Below are 18,771 nucleotides of genomic sequence, written 5' to 3'. Positions count from 1 at the left end.
ACTCACTCTTGTGCAACCATGCCAGTAGCCTGCCCGGCTTATCACCTTCAGCATGTTGTCTCTCTATATACTTCTTATAATTTAGATTACACATTCTGTCCAAATGCTCTCTGCACGTTTGCTGTAGCCGGTTTATGGTCACTGCTTCCTCTGGGGATTTCCCCCTTGTCTTGCACTTTAATTTCTAGTTCCCTTTCTGTCTTAACCCAGGTCTCTCAAGATGCTACCTTGCATCCCGGTTGATTGCGAAATGGCAGTCCCCCCTCACTACTACCTTGAATGCCTCCCACAGCGTGCCTGCTGAGTCTATGCTTCCAGTGTTAAGTTGAAAGTACTCCACAATGTCTTTTCTCAAGCCTTCCATGAAGGTGGTATCCTTCAATGCTTCAGCTGTAAGTTTAATTGCTGTTTCAATGTTATTCCAATCCCATCACTCTGCCTGCTCCGGAGCGCGAGGAGCAACATCATCCCTCATTTGCCATCTACTTAGCACACCCGGTGGCTGTGCTGACCTGCTTACACCCCATCCAAGGCATTTTTCAGTGCCCTTAGTCAATTCTTGGAAATTCTGAATCAAAGAAAAAACCAAAAATCTTGAAATGTCATTTAATTTCACCTGCAACGCTGTGATTCCTGCCATCATGCTGCTGGGCATTCCTTTATTGTGCCCTCTGTGCTGTACTCTTGCAGCATATGCTCCTGCCACGTTGCTTCCCAACTTTCAGCCGATGTTGCAGCATTTCCAAGATGGCTGCAGGTTTATTCTGTTACCAGTATGCATTTCCAGCATACGTGTGTGTTTTGATTGGCCATTGTGATCATCTTGACCAACTGGGGACCGGCCCCTTTCTGCTCTATGTCCGCTACTTGAGGTATTTTCTTGTTACCCCTGCATTTTTACTTCTATGCTGCTGCTACTTCATTTATCTAAGCAAACCTGGACTTATTTAACTTTCAAACCACCATAACTATGGGTTAGTTCCTTCCTTCTGGACACACTTCTACCCTCTTTTGACTTTGTTTCCTGATCTGCTTGTCTCCCATGTTTGCACCCATTGCTAGCATCTGATTTTGGTTGCTATTTCAAATCTGACTGTGCTTTATTCATACTTGCTGCGCCATCTGCGCAGGCCCCCCACCCTCTGCTGTTATGCTGATGTCAGCTTGCCTGCCTGTTCTATTACGCCCCCCGCCCCTGTTGTATGCTGGTGATGTATGTTTGCCTGCCGGTTGTATTACTCTCCCCACTCCCCCTGCTTGCTGCTTCTTCTCTTTCACCACACTCTGTTTCTTAGTCTTCTCTTTCTCTCCCTATATTTCCCTCTCCCCTTATGTTACGCTCACCTGGTATCCACAGGGACGCCACCCAGCCTTGGTTGGATGATTTGCACTCGAACCCTCTCCCGGTCCCTTGGTAAGGCCTCTGGTTAAAGATGGGTCTTAATATTGTAAGAGGTAGATTCTCCGTCCTGCTCCTCGTGGCAGGGGCACATAGATGTGGGGGGCGAGCAGCGACCAAGTTACTTCACTGATGCAAGCCCCTCTGTGGGAATCCAGGCCTGCTGCGACTCCGTAGGTTTGCTGCTTTACAGTCTTTATATGCACTTCTTATGTTCCTCTTAGTTCAAATAATAATGTCTTGCTTCTTTCCTTTTAGGTATGGAAAGGTATTTTGGTGTTGTCATGCAGTTTGAAGTTGAGCATGGGCCGGTAGGCGAAAGCGCGGTGTGTGCGATGCTGTCCGGTGAGTAATGCGCGATGCGCGGCGCTGTTTCGCCTTTTATATTGCTAACCTGTATCTTTTCTCTCCTTGCGGGTTGTGATGTTCCTCGCCGAGCACCGTAATGTTCCAGCAGTGATACTGACCAGGAGGTGACTACCCAGGTAAGAATTGTGTGGCTATCTTCATTCAGGAGGAAACGTGAGTAAACGCTTACTAATGCTCTTTCTCCTCTTTCCAGGTTATGGTATTCCAGGATGCATATGGTGCAGGATGATGGAGTTCGTACCTTCAGGTGAGTGGAACTGAAGTCAGCGATGGATTGAAGACCGGATACTGTTCCAGGTAAGTTTCACAGTGTTCTTTCTCTCTCTGCAGGTCCTTGGTTTCAGGTAAACTGGCATCAAAGAACTGGACACGGTGAGCGTTACGCTGCCCACAGCAGAATAATGCAAAGCATGTTCTGCTGTTTGGGTGTGGTTTAAATAGTCTCCGGTAAAGTAGTCCAGGTAAAATAGTCCCAGGCCTGCCACACCCAAAGTAGTCCAGGTAAAGTAGTCCTGGGCCTGCCACACCCAAAAGACTAGACCGCATAGCTCAGTTCCTTGTAACTGAGCTATGTGTGTGCCTCCATGTTAGCTGAACCCCCCCCCCCCCCGAAGTTATAGTCCCAAGTAAATAATCCCATCCTAATGTTGGTCTTCATGATGGTTATGAGCCTGGCGCAGTCTTGGATGAAGTTTTAAGGCCTTTGACCTGGCCCTATCTGGAAGGCTGACTTGCCAGTGAGGGCCAGGGGCAAGGGTCATGACACCTTACTATATTCTTTGCACTTACCTGTCCTCTGACCTAGTATGATAGTAGCTTGTTGCTTTTCCTCTCCCTCCAGCACTACCTGGAATGTCATCAGCCCTAGTATGATAGTGGCTTGTTTTGTTCCTCTCCTCCTCCCCTCGCCCTGCACCTCTTGTCAATCTCCGGCTCTACCAGAAATGTTGTCAGGCTTAGTACGATGGTCGCTTGTTTGGTCTTCTCTTACCCCCACCCCCTGCATCCCGCCTTATCTTTGTCATAGCTCTTGCACTATCTGAAATGTTGCCAGGCCTAGTACAATAGTGCATTTCTCATTCTTAATGTCTCATGGCCTTGTTAGAATGTCATTATATTTTCCCTTGCTTCCTCCCTTGCCCTGTAGCGCATTGAAACACATTGTGAATAGGCACTATACAAATAATCAATCAATCAATAAGTAAACCTTGTTGTATGAGAAGTCAAAGCACAAGAGGAGCAGTTACCACCTGGTGGATGTCCAACTACTGATGGTAGTCCCTATGTTAATTGTGGTAGGTTCTATTCTTCTGAGTCCAAGAACTACCTTAACTTGCCAGGTCACATCAAATCCTGTATATAATTATGAATGAGATAATATACTACACCCTTGGAGAGAGCACTAGTGGACAAAATCAAATCATCGAACCATACACCTGCACTTTTCATCATTGTAGAGTTAAGCAACCATGTCCAAAATAAGAGCTTTTCAAAAGCACGGTCATCGCAATTCATTTTGTATTACATCCCTTTCAATATTCTCCTATCTTTCAAGACTATTTTTGAGGCGCTGATTTTTGTGTCTTTTCTTGCACTGTTAATTATCAACAGCTATTTCATGAAATATGCCATGCAACTGCACAGAAGTTCTGGCCCTTTCACTAAATGAAACCTACCTCCTGTGCATCATTTAGGTTGAATAATTTCTTTTCTCTCTGTTATGTAAAATATGATGTTTTAATTAGATAAGCGGCACCAGTTGCAGAGATGATGATTTGGAATTCTAGATTATCTGTCCACTGCACCAGAGGTCAATATTTTGGTAAAATGATTTAATGCTACAGCTGTGTTGTACCAGTATATAATTCATGTGTGTAATTTGGCTTGGCGGTTGGTGGTTTGAACTTACTTATATTTTCTTACGCTGACAAGGTAATTAAAATATTTCAAGATGGACAAAAGCCAAGCAAAGAAAATGAGTGCCGAAGCTGCAGACAGGGAAGCAGCAATTTCTGGTCGCCCTTCTACCCCACCACAAACCTCATGGTTTGAATTTCTACTAGAGGAATCGCTTCTTGAAAAACACTTGCAAAAATCATCACCTGGTAAGAAATCTTTGCATAGATGCATTTTTAAGGTGTAGATAATTATGTTGCATGTTCTATTGTGCAATAACTTACTTGTCCCAACAAAGGCCTTTTCCCCTCATTGTTTGTTCGACATGTACTCTTTCGGTGTCAGAGAATGTTGTTGCTTGTGTATAGAGCTCTAGTCTTTTCACGGTCAGATTCTGGGCATAGTTTTGGGTATACAGAAATGTGTTTAATTACTTTGACATTTTCCTCTCATGTGAGCTCTTGTGTGTTGGCTGACAAGACAAATCTCAAAAAAGCTAGGTCCTTACAAATAAACGGATGGAAAAAATGTGTAGTTTTTAAGAGCCCCTGTAACATTGAAACATCAAAACCAGAAGGCTGACATTTGTGTAGGACTCTTGGCAAATGCTCAGTAAGGGTATGTTATGTTATGTTACTTGGCATTTATATAGTGCCTTATACATGGCAGAAGTGGAGGAGGCAGTCCTCCACTTGCTAGTTGAGGAGAGTGGCCTTGAGGTTGTTGCGGAAGACAGAGATGGAAGTTTCAGCTCGAAGGGTGGCAGGGAGTGAGTTCCAGAGTTTCGGTGCAATATAGGAGAAGCTTAGACCTTCCACTGTGGCTCTCTTTATGCGTGGTATGTGTAGCTGGCTGGTGTACTGAGCTCTGGTGGGGCGAGTGGATGTGGTCCTTGATATTGCTTCAGATAGGTATGCTGGAGCGGTTTTGTTGATGCACCTGTGAGTGATGGTGAGGATTTTCAGAATAATACGGTCTTTGACATTGAGCTACCGGGCTTCACGTCTGGTGTGGGATATATGGTCTCTTCTAGGGATGCTCATGGCGGCTCTGAGGGCATTGTTTTGTGTGGTTTGCAGTCTGTGAATGTTTTTGGCAGGTGCCAGCTAGAAGGGCGTTGCAATAATCGAGTTTGGCTCCTATAGTTGCTCTAGCTATGGCCAAGCGGTTGGGGGTGGATAAATAGGGTTTAATGGCATTGATAAGTTTGGTGCTGAACGCTGATGCAGAGGCTATGGCGCTGACTTGTTTGTTCATCGATAGATTTGCATCAATGTGAACACCTAGAGTCTTGTCAGAGGATGATACGGAGATGGTTGAGTTGTCTATGTTGAAGTTGTTGTATTGGGGGCTTAGTTTAGATAATGTGTTTGTCTGGCCCAGGATGAGAATTTCAGTCTTCTCCCCGTTAAGACAGAGGCCATTGATTGCCATCCAAGCTTGGATAGTGGCATAGATGTTGTGAAGGGCCGTGGCGTCTTGGTGATAGAGTCCAGATAGGGGTAAAAGTACTTGAGTGTCGTCTGCATAGTTTGTATAAGCAACACCCATGGAGTCAAGTAGGTTGAAGAGGGGTTTTGTGAAGAAGTTATAGAGGGTGGGGGCTGTACAAGATCCTTGGGGGGGACACTGCAGTTTATAGTGGTAGGATCTGCGTTAGCTGTGTCGGAATAGACCTTCATGGCTCTTCCTTCAAGGAAGGAAGTGATCCAGGATGCTGCTTGATTAGAGAAATGGGCTGCATGGGTGAGGTGGGTGGTGAGTGTTTGGTGATCTACCAGGTCAAAAGCAGCTGATAGATTGAGGAGGAGGAGGAGCAAGGCAGGTTTGCCTTTGTCCATGATCTGAGAGATTTGATTTTTTAGGTCTAATGAGGTGGATTCTGTTCCATGCCCGTCACGGAAGCCAGATTGTCTTTTGCCTATTATGGAGTTAGCTTCTATGTATGTTTGGATCTGGATGTGAGTTGCTTTGTCCAGGATTTTTAGGAGGAGCAGGACTGTCGTTATCGGTCTGTAGTTGTTGGGTTGCGCTGGGTCAAGTGTGGCCTTTTTTTAGAAGTGGCCGCACCCAGGCTTCCTTGAGATTGTTTGGGACAGTTCCTGTTTGGAAAGTGGTTGTTGCCTGATAGCTGCTTCTTAGCGGTAGGTGTGTACATTTAATCAGTTGGATGTGTTCAGTCTGGAGGGTGGATACCCAGACTGAGTTCTGGCTGTGTTAGGCCTGAGGAGACGCCTAAGCTAGCTGGAATGTGCTCAGGTAGCTAGGATGATGAGGTGTTCGTGGGGTTGCGTTAGTATGAGAACAGCTAGGCCAAATGTGTCATAGTATAGCTGTGTTCTAGTTGAATGATGGTGTATAGGAGAAGAGTTAAGTGTAGTAGTGTGATATGGTGGTTATCAGTAAAGCGCCTGCGACCAAGCACGAGAGCAGGACAGGGGGCATACATAGCGTGATATGTATATAGAGCGACAGGATGGATAGGGGTAAACATGTGATACAGATAACACAGGGGTACAGGTACATAGCATATATAGGAGATACAGAGATATGTCCGTTCCATCCACTCCATGGTGAACAGCTGTTCTCTATCCGCAACACTGAAACGCTATTAGGGCACACTCTGTGATGTTGGGGATATTTGTAAGTTAAACTTTAACACTGTGACGCTATTAGCTTCAGCTAGCGGTGTTTCATTAGGGTGATGAGGTGTTTGTATGTGAACAGCTAGGCCGAATTATCAGGGTATAGCTGGGTTCTAGTTGAATGATGGTGTATAGAAGAGAGTAAGCGTAGTTGTGTGATATGGTGACTAAGTATAAGCACCTAAAACAAGGCACGTAAGCAGGACAGTGGGGACATGCATAGTGCCATATATATGGGTACATCTGCGCCCTCCGTAACAACCGCACCATCTATGTTATCAATGTCTTCTATTGCACTTATTCTATTCACTCTGTTCATTCTACTTATTCCAGTGCGGGATATGCCATCATTCATAGTGCCAGCCAAGTGAGGAATGCTACCAATCGTAACTCCATCTAGATGAGGCACATGCTATCATTCACAACTCCTTCGAAGCATGGCACATGCTATCTTTTACAATTCTATCCGAGTGAGGGATCTGCTACCAATTACAGTTCATGCTAGGTGTGGCAATGTGAAGCAATAAACAAACCATCAACATTAACGACCAAATACTCTCAGAAACTGGGTTATTAAATAAGAGGTCACATAAGGAAGGGGCACAAGATCAATAACGCTTCCCTAGCTTCCTTTCTGATAATTAACTGCTGGGAAAAAGGGACTACTAGGATCAGAGACTATAAAACACACATAAGAGGGAAGTGAGAGAGACATGATAAACAATCCTAAATTATAACACTTCTCAGGTCTGAGGCTTGAATAAAGTTCATAAGCAATCAAAACTACCTTCCTCTATCTAAATTATAAAAGGACATGAATTTAGCAGACACCTGTTAAGTAAATAAAATACGCATAAGGCACGAAAGAGTAGAACCCTACTCATCTAGACCATGAAGCTTCCCAGAGGTTGCAAAGGGTGCTGGGTTCTGCCATTTTGAAGAAATGAACAAGTTGTAACAAAATTAAGAGTTGGTTAAAGTACAGCTCAGTGTTGTTCTTGTATCGTACTTGAATGAAAACTTTACACTACGTTGTTGCATACTTGCTGTGAGGGTACCGGAGTGTTGCATCCCGATATAATATAGATTTTCTTTTAATTTTACCAACTAAGCGAAGGGGTACCCCCCCCATTTTCATCGGCACCAGGCAATACTGGATGAAGACTGACACCAATCTATGCACTAGTGGACAGCACCATGTAGCAATACAGCTGCAGCACTACCTCGACTGAGCAACTTGGAGCCCAGTTGCCCAAACCTCTTTCCTCTTCTGCACCCCATCTCCAGTGAGGGGAGGCACGGAGCATGAAATGACTCGCAAGATCTCCAGGAAGCCCTTATACAAATTCCGGCAGAGAATGAAGTGGATCAAGGATACAGCCACAACTCGGTACTGTACATGTCCCATGGACTCCAGGCAACACTGCATTGCCTGGCTAAGTAATTCCCAAATATTAGAAAAGAACCACATAGCAAGTCACACCGATCCTAGACGCGTGAGGGATCTTGGGTACAGTGGACGTCACACTAGGGATAGTATTACTGGCACGCCTGTGTCGACGCCCATTTTCGAGTTTCGAAAAACAAACTGTAATACTCCGCAGCTTCCACTAGATGTCGGCCTATGCACAGCATGTGAATCTAAGCAGATACAAGCATCAGAAATACGATTACGGTGAGTAATGTATCCCATATATACACCGGCCTGTGCATTTGGGAAACTGGTGTCTTGGCCAACTCTGACCTCTCCTCTCCGATCGACCCTCCCAGGTCCAACTTGGGCCCTTCCTCCATCTGGTGTTCCCCTGGGTTCTAACCTCTCTCCCCAGCTGTTCAACCAATGCCTCGCACTTGTTGCCCACTGCATTGCCGCTCCCTGCCTCAACTTTCAGTGCTATGCGGATGACAACTCATTTTCAGGCTCCCTTCCGCCGCCTCCTCCTTCATCTCTGCCTGCTCCTCTGGCCGGCCTCTCTTGGCCCTCTCCCTGCTCCCACCTGTGAGGCTAGAAACCTTGGGGTCGTCATCTACTCCACACTTTCCTTCTCTCCGCACATGTGACGTATCTAAGAAGCCACACTACCAACTGCAACTCCTCAGAGGTATTGTTCCTTTCCTCCTTCCCCCAGAGGCTCAGTGTCTCCAGAGCTCTGGCTCTTGCCAGGCTAGATTACTGCAACAGCCACTTTCTAAATCTGCCTGCCTCTACTCTTTGCCCTCTGCAACTCATGCAAAATAGGACTGCTAGACTTGTCCTTGGCTTTAAGCCCAGGGATCGTATCTCTCAGGACTGAAATCTCTGCACTGGCTCCCAATGGCAGCAAGGATTAAGTGCAAAACCCTCTGCATTGTCCACAAGGCCTTCTGGGTCTGGGACCTCAATATCTTCAACTCTCTTCCTAAATATCTTCCCTCTCGAGCTCTTCGCCCATCCGCCTCAACTCCCTCAGGGTCAGTCACTTCTCCAAGCAGCGAGTTGGTGGTAGATTTCTTTCTTCTGCTGGGGCCTCCCTCAACCGCCTCCCTGCCTCTTTGAAACTTGAGTAGAACCATCTCCGGTTCCAGAAGCACCTCAAGACCTTCCTCTTTGCTTCAGCTTTCTCTCCTCTCCCCTGCTGATCTCCTGGCTGAATCTGGAACGGCACGGTTACCTGGATACCCTCCAATCTCATGCCCAGTTCCCCTCCCCGCCAGTTGCACATCTGCACCCCCCCCCAATCCCTCCTGCAAACCTTGCACTTGGAGACTGTATTCCTACAGCCCCTACTAGCACCCGACGTCTGCACTTACCCTTGCCACTAGCGGGCCGCACTTTATTTATTGTCCTTATTCATTTTATTATTATCCTATGTACCGCACTGCCCCCTCACCTCACTTTTTCCTCTCTCCTCGCTGCACATGCGCAATCTAAATGTCACCTGTCCTAGTAGGATCGTTGTCATGACCTTATGTTATCTTGCAATGGGTTGCTGCGCAATTTAATTCCGCTGTATTTGTTTGCGAAGCACTCGCCAGATGAAACCGTGCCGCTTCGGTCCTTACAATTTTGGCACGTTTGGCGGATTTAAAATTGCGCTCCTCCCTTTGCTACCTTTCTAATTAAGCTTTTCTTTGAGGCTTTGAAGTTTGTTACTTTCTTTGATTAAATGAAGTTATTTTTTTGACAGGATGGAGGGTAGTTTAGGCTCTATACTCCTTAACAGTAAATATATTGCCCTTGGGTCCGTTCTGAATGTCTTCTAATACAAAGAGGTGCACCCTGTTTCCCCTGTCCGTTTCTGATCTTAATGTTCATCTAAGTAATTGTGGCCTTTATCGTTGGCGGCAAATGTTTACAAATATTCGCGGGATCAAAGGGGATGCACCCCAACAGTCTCCCTCTTATCAACTTCAGAGAACTGTTTTTTAGACCATGTGACTTAGTTCGGCTTACCAGTTTGCAGTAGTAGGTTGTATTCCGGCTTTGAGTCCTCGCGCGGAATGATGTTAATTATCCGACTCTCTGGCCCGACGGACCACGACAGACCACTTGAGTCTCCACTTGCTCTCTGCGTGCGCTCCGCACAGCAAGTGAGACTTTGTAGACACCAACTCCGCACTGCAGGAAATGATGACTCCTCCAAAGGCACTGAAAAAATACTGCCACAGCCACGACAGACCACTTGAGTCTACACTTGCTCGTCCTCTGTCCGCCAGCATATCTATATGCCCAGAACACCTGCAGAAAGGCAAGCAGTGGTCCAGGATTTTTATTGGGTGGCACACTTCACAAAAGTGCTCAGGCCATTGATTGCACACGTTGCTCCTACGTCCACCTCGAGCAACGGAGCACATCTACTGTGACAGGACACACTGGCACTCCATCAGTGTTCAGGTTGTGTGATCATTACTGAAGTGTATGCCTACTATATTGGCAACACCCATTATAGTTTCATCCTCAGGGTGTCCCCTCTACACCGGGCCCTCGAAGCTGGGACGCATGGCAACACATGGCTCATTGGTGAGTATGTATGGCCATGCACATGCATGCATGTTGCACACAGACCAATAGACACTGTCAACAAATGACAACCATTCTCACCTCTACAGGGGACAGTGCCTACCCTCTGAGCACATACATGATGACGCCCATACGCAACCCCAACACACCTGCCGAAGTAAGATACAACACTGCCATATTGCAACTCTGGTCATAGTGGAGTGCACATTCGGAGTGCTCAAGTCACGTTTCCGCACCCTTTACCACTCTGGTGGTGTGTTGCTATATGCACCACCAGTAGTCTGCAGGATCATTGTGGCAGCATGTGTCCTGCACAATGTTGCAACACAGCATGGCGTCCCGGTGGACATGGTGGTGGCACCCCATCCACGCCCATAGGCCCACCGCTTGCATGTGACTGGGCAAAGGGCACGTGGAGAGGCTGCACGTACGCAGCTTGTGCAATCGTATTTCACCTAGATTCCCTCCCCTGTGGAGTGCACACAATCCCGGTACATCCCAGGTGCCATTCAATGATTACAATGGGCCAATCCACTGTGCCCACAAAACCACCATGAGAAAGTGCCCCTGGAAGTGCTAAATTGTGTGCCTCCCTTAGAACTAAAAGACATTTCATCTTGTGTTTCCAAAGAGAAACATTGAAGAGGGAGTACACCACTACCACCATGCCAACTATTTAATTCAATCCCTGCTGTGTCATCAAAACCATCCCATATGTAATGTTAAAGGATATGTATACTGCTCACCGTACCCACTGTAGGGGCTCCCCTTCTGCTCCTAACATACCGTTCAAATCGATAAATCGTGAAACATGTTTGACCTACAAGCCATACATGGTCTCAACTGTTTACATTGACACAAAATTCAACCAGCACAATTGGAAATATCTGCACACTTGTCCTACATTGTGCATGATGCGCACAAACCTGTCTCTATTGTGGGGTGTAGAAAAGCAGTGCAGTATTGACCCACAAGTTCATTAACATCCCATAACGAACAATATAAATGAACATTTTACCTGTCCCCTTGGCATGCAGTTGACAGTCAAATTTCATCCCATTAATTAGCCTTCATTCCCTGATCAAAGGATCTGCATACAATTAACAAAATGAAACATAGTGCAGCTAACACATCCCTGCACCAAAAAATGCAAGACCCACGGGCACCCCTCAGTGACGCACAACACATGCAAACAACAACTCACAATACCACCATCAACATGTTTCCCACCACACATGCAGAAACACCTGCATGCAAATCAAACACACACACTGACAAACATCCTACACATTGCCTGTCCCCCTCAATGACATGCAGCAAATGTGCATGTCACATATCCCCATTCACTAGACGATGGCACATACACAATGCACGCATCGGTCAACATGCTGCATGAAAATGACAAGACCTTGCATATGCAGATATTTGATCCCACAAAAAAGCAGGGACAACCCTGGAAGACTACCAATTACCTAAGGCATGCCATCACCTGCATGGTATTGGGACAGTGCACTGAACAGTCATGGGAGCACATTTTTCATAAACCTATGTATTGGTCACTTGTTACACACTCAATTACCCAAAATGTCTCTAAGTGCACACAGGGCAACAGAGTGTGGACCGGGGAAGGTAGACCATGAATTACAACAGAGAGAAATAATGGAATCAATATTACAAACAAATCATGATGACCACTGGGAGGGGAGACAAACCTACAATGCCTTGTTAGTGTTCCCAACGTGCAAGTGTACAGGGGAAGGATGGTAAGGGAAAAGTTTGAGTTGTTCATGGAGAAGTGCTTAGGGTGAAGTAATAACAAAAGAAAAGATGAACATAAGTGCAACCTCCCGTGGTGAGGCTGAGCGTGAGCAAGTATAGTGTATACACAGTGGCTTGGTTGATAGATGGGGGTGTGGGGGTGGGGTCAGTGCCGAGGATACATAAGGGCTCTGCACATCAGTCACGCTACTGTATGATCAGCAGGGAAGAGCGGAGGAGAAGAGAAAGGCAGTGTTGCTTATTGGGAATTTAAGGAGGTCCTGCTCAAGATGTAGAGGGAGAGCAAGGCCATTACACAGAAGGCAGCCTGCTGAGGAAACTGATTGACCAATACCCCTTTCTGTAGCAAAGTGCTTCACATGCAGGGAGTTGTTGCCAGAGGAGCGCCGGATTATAGAAGGAGTATTTCATCAGGAAGTGTTGACGATTGAGTGGTACCGGCCCCAGAAAGCCCTGTGAATGATACACAGGGATCACAATTAAATCCGTGCTGAGACCGTGAGCCAGTGAAGGCTTTGTAGAGGCACTTCTTGACAATGTCCAGAATATGAGGGACGAAGGAAAGGGTGGAGTCGAAGATGACTCAGATTCCTGGCTTCGGAGGAGGGGGCACAGGGTGAGCCCATGGAGGAAGGCCAGATTGAAGTTAAGAAGTAGGCTGCAGGGGATCCAATAGGGAGACTCTTGATGATTTTGAAGGCGTACAAGACAAGGTCATGTGCAGTGCACCAGGCCAGGATGGCGGAGAGGCAGTCGGGGATGAATGAATTCAAAACAAGGAACCTAAAAAGGTGCCCACGCCTATGACCGTCCTTAATTCTGTCAATTATTTAGGTTAAATCTCCATATTATTATAAGGTGTGTGCTTTCAAAGAAAGTCACAGGAACAACAAAACCAAAGAAAAGTCCTAGGAGTACATGAAATACATTTATTATACAAATAACACATTATTTTCGAATTTCAGAATGATTTTTACACAGGTTTAAAAGACAACATAATATGAAACGGAAACATGAAACATAACATTCATCATGTGTACATTGTGATTTCATCAGGAGAATGATGAAATAGGATATTTTGCAGAATACCAATTAGTGAAAGAACGGGAGCCGGACAGGAAAACAATTTTTCTGTGATGAATGAAGGTGCAAGTGTGTCAGTATTAACTTTGCTGAAGAGTTGTGTCGTCAGCATAGCACTGGAATTTGTGGGAAAATGAGGCAATTAAGTGTTGCATCAGGGAAATGTATATGTCAAAAATGCAGGGCAAAAGAGTGGAGACGTGGGGGACGCCACTGGTGGAGGAGGAAGCAGGGGAGGAGAAAGACCCAAGAATGATTTTGTAGGAGTGAATGGTTAGGAATGAGCTAAGCCACTTCTTTGACCGTTCCGAGATGAGAAGTGTATCATGGAGCATTTTAGTGAGGATGGAATGGTTCAGTGTCAAATGCAGATGAGATATCAATGAGGATGGGTACACGGGTGTTCAGGAGAGCAGTGTCCGCGGCTCAGGAAGCTTTGAATCCACACTGGTGTACATGTAGACCACCAACAAGTAAGTTACGGGCGTTTGGGGGAGAGCCAACTTCTCGAGCACTTTCCCCAGGAAGGTAGTGATTGAAATGGTGCGTTAGTTGGCTAGGCAGGAAGGATCTGCAGATGGTATTGTAATGATGGGGCGCACAAGGGAGTGCTTAAGGGAGGATGGAAACAAACCAGCAGCAAAGGAGTGGTTGCAGAGATGAACAAGAGCAGGGGCCAGAGAGGAGAGGCTTCCCTTGATGGTTCTGGATGAGCATGGGCCCACCTGTTTGGAAGAGACCTTCATGGAGTTCACAACTCTGGTGACTTCTTCAGGGGGGACGGGAGCAAAGGAGGAGAAGGAGGAGGGTGAGTGGTAGGGGGGCAGTGGGTGAGGGTTGTGTTGGAAGAGCATGTCACAAGGAGGTTCTGTATGTCCCGGCTTTTTGAAAATAAGTGAGATGCAAGTGCATTACAAATGGACTGTGAAGGATTAGGGGCAGAAGATACAGCGCATGTGTTTGCAAGTTGGCTGCACATTTTTTAATGTGCAGCCGTAATGCAAAACACAAGAATGCAAGTACACAAATACTCATCTCTTGCACTCCCGGCAGGATCATGCTTGATGCATAAATTCAGAGGCCGATGTCACAATAGAAGGCTGGCCACCAAGGCAACTGCCATAATGCAATAGTACCATGCACCCAGCTGCGGTCAACATGAAGCTGCTAACACCATGGTGCAGCATGCATGGTACATGCATGAGAAAGCACCAACACCACTAACCTTAATGTGCTGGTACACAACATAGCATCCCAAAAAAGTGCATCATTCTCCACATGTTTATGGAATTTAACTGGTGCTGCAACCTGTAATGGTTCATCCATAATCAAGACGGCCCAAATGTGCCGTTGAGCCATAACCCCACAAACATTACAAGGGATGTGAAGTCACTCATTACACATGCCAAAAATGACACGAGACGCACACCAGCACGACCGTCAACACAAGTCACAGGCCACAAACGGCCGGCCACGCAAACCACTTTTTAAAGGCCCACACAGTTTGAACACCCACAATGTACAATATGAAACCAGTGGCCCCACCAATCCATCCAAACATCACCATGCCCAGATCCATCATCAGAAGCACACCCTGTGAAACATGCACCCATGAAGTACTCGTGCCCCACAAGACAAGTCACTCCCAAGTGATCACACACAGTGCAAGACTCCCATGCAAACACCACACGCATCTGCTAATGTCCTTCACTTACCTATGCAGGGTATCCAACTGCCTTGCATACGAAGCACACCATCGGGAGACACTTCCCCTAAATACAATCACATGCTTAGTAGCAATAGAAACAACATGCACACCCATGAAGACACATGATTTGATACAGAAAATATGTAGAGAGTACCCATTGCAGGAGCGCCACAGTGTGCAAGAGGGTGACAGGACATAGATTTTGATGTGCCCAGGAGTGCAGCATACCACAACAGAGAGGGGGAGAGAGAGGGACACTGAGATGGAAGCCCAAGGAAATGCCACATCAAGGAGTACACTGCCTTGATTGGAGATGGACAATAACATGCTCTACACCACAGTAGGTGCGGCCATAGATGAAATGACCAAGGTAGGTAACACAGTGACATGAGTACCTTTTTAAATAACCATACCGGCATGTTAGCATAAGTTAAGTAACGCATGCAGCAAACATGGTGACCAATCACGCATGCTCAACATGCAAGACAGTGCTCCTGCTTACCCGCTTAATGCATTGGCATGGTGTGAATCCCTCATCACCTTCACCGGAACTGTGTCTCCAAATTAGAAACAGGAGGGACAGTGACTGGTGGAGGGCATGGGGAGCATGGACGTCCAAGCATACAGGGTGTCTCCTCCTGGACAGCAGTCACCGCCAGATCACGGAAACAACATGGGGAAGACATTACAACAGGCATAGTGAAGTACCATTCACACAGCACACACGTGCGAGGGAACACAGAAACCATAGTTACCTGCACAGACCATCATGTGCACCACTATGCAAATATTAAAGATGACCTCATTATGCATGCCTGCATGTTCACCACTGGCCTTCAGATGTTAACAGCACACCTCAAGGAAAAAAATAAGGAAAATAATAACAAATAAACCAGGAAAGGGCAACTCAAAAATAAAACGCCAACATCCGGGTCTGGGACAAACCAAAGTATAAAAACAAAATGGAAAAAAGAAAATGTCCATCGTGGGGCAGGGGTTGGGTCGGGGGAGGGTATGGTCGGGGGGGCGGGGCAGGATGCATGTCACCTTCCACATGGGTGGATGTTAAATAAAACATTTTTAAAAAAACGCCATGGGCTCACAGACCACACGACTACGGTGGACCGTGAGGCATGACTGCTGGCACCACCATCCTGGGTTGAATCAGAAGGTGGTAGTGGTGCTTGGGGCTGACCATGAAGTGCCCTGGCCTGGTCCTCGGTGGCATCAGCCATGTGTGACACTGATGAATGCACCTGGAGAGGAGAAGTGGGCACCACGTAATTATGTCTTGATTCAAAGTTTATTTTTATCAATGTTTGACCGTATTCCTAGTAGTTATAGCCTGGTGCTACCAACCTAAAATGGTCCTATGCACAAGGACCATACAAGTACAGAGCAAAAGAAAAATAAGGTGACTTCACCTTATTAAAGCTGGCGCTTACAGTTGACTGCCCTTGGGGCTGTTTCACATTGAATATTTTTCTTTTCGCAAGTACTCAATTCTTGTAAACAAATATTCACTCATTTGGTGAATATCCAGAAATGTTTAATTCACATCTCTGATATGATTCACTTAACATTAATTGCTAACATACAATCGGGTCATCATACTCGGCTTCTAATGTACATTTGCCAATGCATTTCGGTAAAACCTTCGTCAGGGCTGTACATAGGCTATTGTTTGCTCAAATGAGCTAATCCGATCTATTTCAATGCTCGCTTTAGCAAGTCGGATGCTGATCTTAATGCGTGTGGTTACACATGCAGTAAGCCATCCCTTGTCATCTCGCTCCAAGCTAGCTGTGCTGAGCCGCGAAAACGCTGTTTTAACCACACACTTTAAGAACAGATCAGCACCCGACTGTCATGCACCAGCCCTGGAGAATCGCTAGTCGTTGGAAGTACTACTAAGATGGCGGCCTGTTCCATTCTGTTGGTCTAGTCTATTCCAAGATGGCCGACGTACTCTATAAACTAGCGGCCATAGCAACGCTCTGCGCTTTGTATCGTTCCCGTTACGTGCCCAGCAAGTCGCTCTCAGCATCTAGTTATTCAACTTACCTTTGCTTTCAAGTCCGTTACTTACCCTCCTATGCTTATTTACCGCCTATTCTTTCCCTACACTGGAGGTGATTTCAGGTTTTCAGGTAAGGTGATTAGGGTCTTTGTCCTCTGTCCTTTCTTACACGACGCGCTCTATTCGGCGTCTTCCGTGTAAGTATTTTTCCCGTCTTTCTCTCTCAGCCGGCGCTTCAGCGTTAGTGTTACTTCGCTGTGAGCGCATTCGACTGTGCTTTCTTTTCTGTCCTTTTACTTACCTATTTCTTTTCCTCTTTCTTTCTTTTGTTGTTCCGTTCGTAACGCCTCTCCGGTGTTCCGACGGACCGAGCTCGAGTCCTCTCTCAACCACAGCTCAGCCGGCACGATAGTTGAGCAAGGTGTGGATATTCATACTATGTATCCGGAGCTCGGCTACTAACAGTTATCAAAATCTCCGAGTTATTTTCGGACATTGGTATTCCACGGACACCTGAATACCTGATAGGGGTTTTTTGCCAGGAGGCTTTTTCCCCATTCTTTAGGGCGCGCTCCTCAGGTATTCCCTTGGTCTGTTATCAGCTAGATCACGGAGGCTACCGAAGGAGCGCGTCCCTACCTTCGACAAAAAAAAGAGAAGAAACCCACCGAAGGAGAAAAGAATAAGAAGAAGAAAGCTGTAATAAAGACGGAAGAAGTACAGGAACAGACAGGTGAGGAGGAGTTTGAGAAGGCAGAGACTAATCGTGACAGTATACAACGCCCAGAAGACACGATGGCGTCACCAGAACAAATTCAAGACATGTGTAATGCCATTCAGAGCCTCAGAGTTGACATGCAATCACTGCATGCAGAGAACCTTCTTCTACGCCAGCAAGCAGCCTCTAGGGAGGTGGGTAGAGATGATTTGCCTCCAATGCCATTCACATTTGGTAAATATGATGGAAACCCGAAGTATATTAAAGAATTCCTCGATGCCTGTACCGTCTACTTTTCCTTCCGACCTCGGGCATTCGAGTCTGGAAGGGCCAGAGTTGGGTTCCTCATAGCCAACTTGACAGGAAGCGCCCTAGCCTGGGCTACCCCTTTGGTAACCAATCAAGACCCTTTGGTTAACGATTACACCCTGTTTATACAAGGCTTCAAGAACCAGTTTGAGCGTTCTGAAGTACAGTATTCCAAGTACGATGCCTATCTTGATGTCAGACAAGGTAACCAAGATTTACAGAGTTATGTTGCACAATTCCAAACACTGGCGGTATCAGCTGGATGGCCGGATACGGCACAACAAACCATCTTCCGGAGAGGGTTAAATGAGGAACTGAAGGACGAACTGGCTAGAGCAGTACGTCCCAACACCTTTCAAGAGCTGGTTACGCTAGTCCTACAGATTGACTATCGTCTACAGGAAAGACGGGCAGAGAAGAGACGAGGAAGAGGATCAGCGCCACGCTACAGCCCACCTTCAGGAAGGGGGGAAAGACCTATGATGGAAGAGCCAATGCAGATAGGGGCAACTAGGGGACCGCTAACCAAGATGGAAAGGAGAAGAAGGCAGGAGCTCAACCTTTGCATGTATTGTGGTTCATCGACTCACATGCTTAAGGATTGCCCTAACATCCCTTCTAAGAGACAGGGAAACGCCAGACCCCAGGTTCTTGCAAGGGAAGCCGTGGGGACCACCGTACAAACCCTTGCAACCTCACAAGACCCATTAATGAAGGAATAGAAGATAATCGTCTGATGGTGTTCCAGCTGTCCATTTCCTACAGTCTGAGACCGAACCTTTCGGTCTTGACAATGCTTGACTGCGGAGCAGCCGGAAATTTCATAGACGTAGCATGGGCTCAGG

General features: G+C 46.5%; 1 protein-coding gene across 2 annotated transcripts in view; it reads left to right on the top strand.

The window, feature by feature from the left end:
* Nucleotides 1–18,771, top strand: part of INTS8 (integrator complex subunit 8) — a 2,196,017-nt gene that overhangs the window by 114,862 nt on the left and 2,062,384 nt on the right. For both annotated transcript variants that reach the window (XM_069621379.1, XM_069621380.1), the window contains exon 2: nt 3,701–3,873. In XM_069621379.1, the coding sequence (XP_069477480.1) occupies nt 3,720–3,873 (154 nt within the window). In that variant the 5' untranslated portion in view covers nt 3,701–3,719. The remainder of the gene's footprint in view (nt 1–3,700; nt 3,874–18,771) is intronic.

This window comes from Ambystoma mexicanum, chromosome 5q, assembly GCF_040938575.1.
Source record: "Ambystoma mexicanum isolate Mex_15411 chromosome 5q, UKY_AmexF1_1, whole genome shotgun sequence".
NCBI lineage: Eukaryota > Metazoa > Chordata > Amphibia > Caudata > Ambystomatidae > Ambystoma > Ambystoma mexicanum.
The sequence above is the reverse complement of the archived record's forward strand: the minus strand, read 5'-3'. Positions and strand labels throughout refer to the sequence as shown.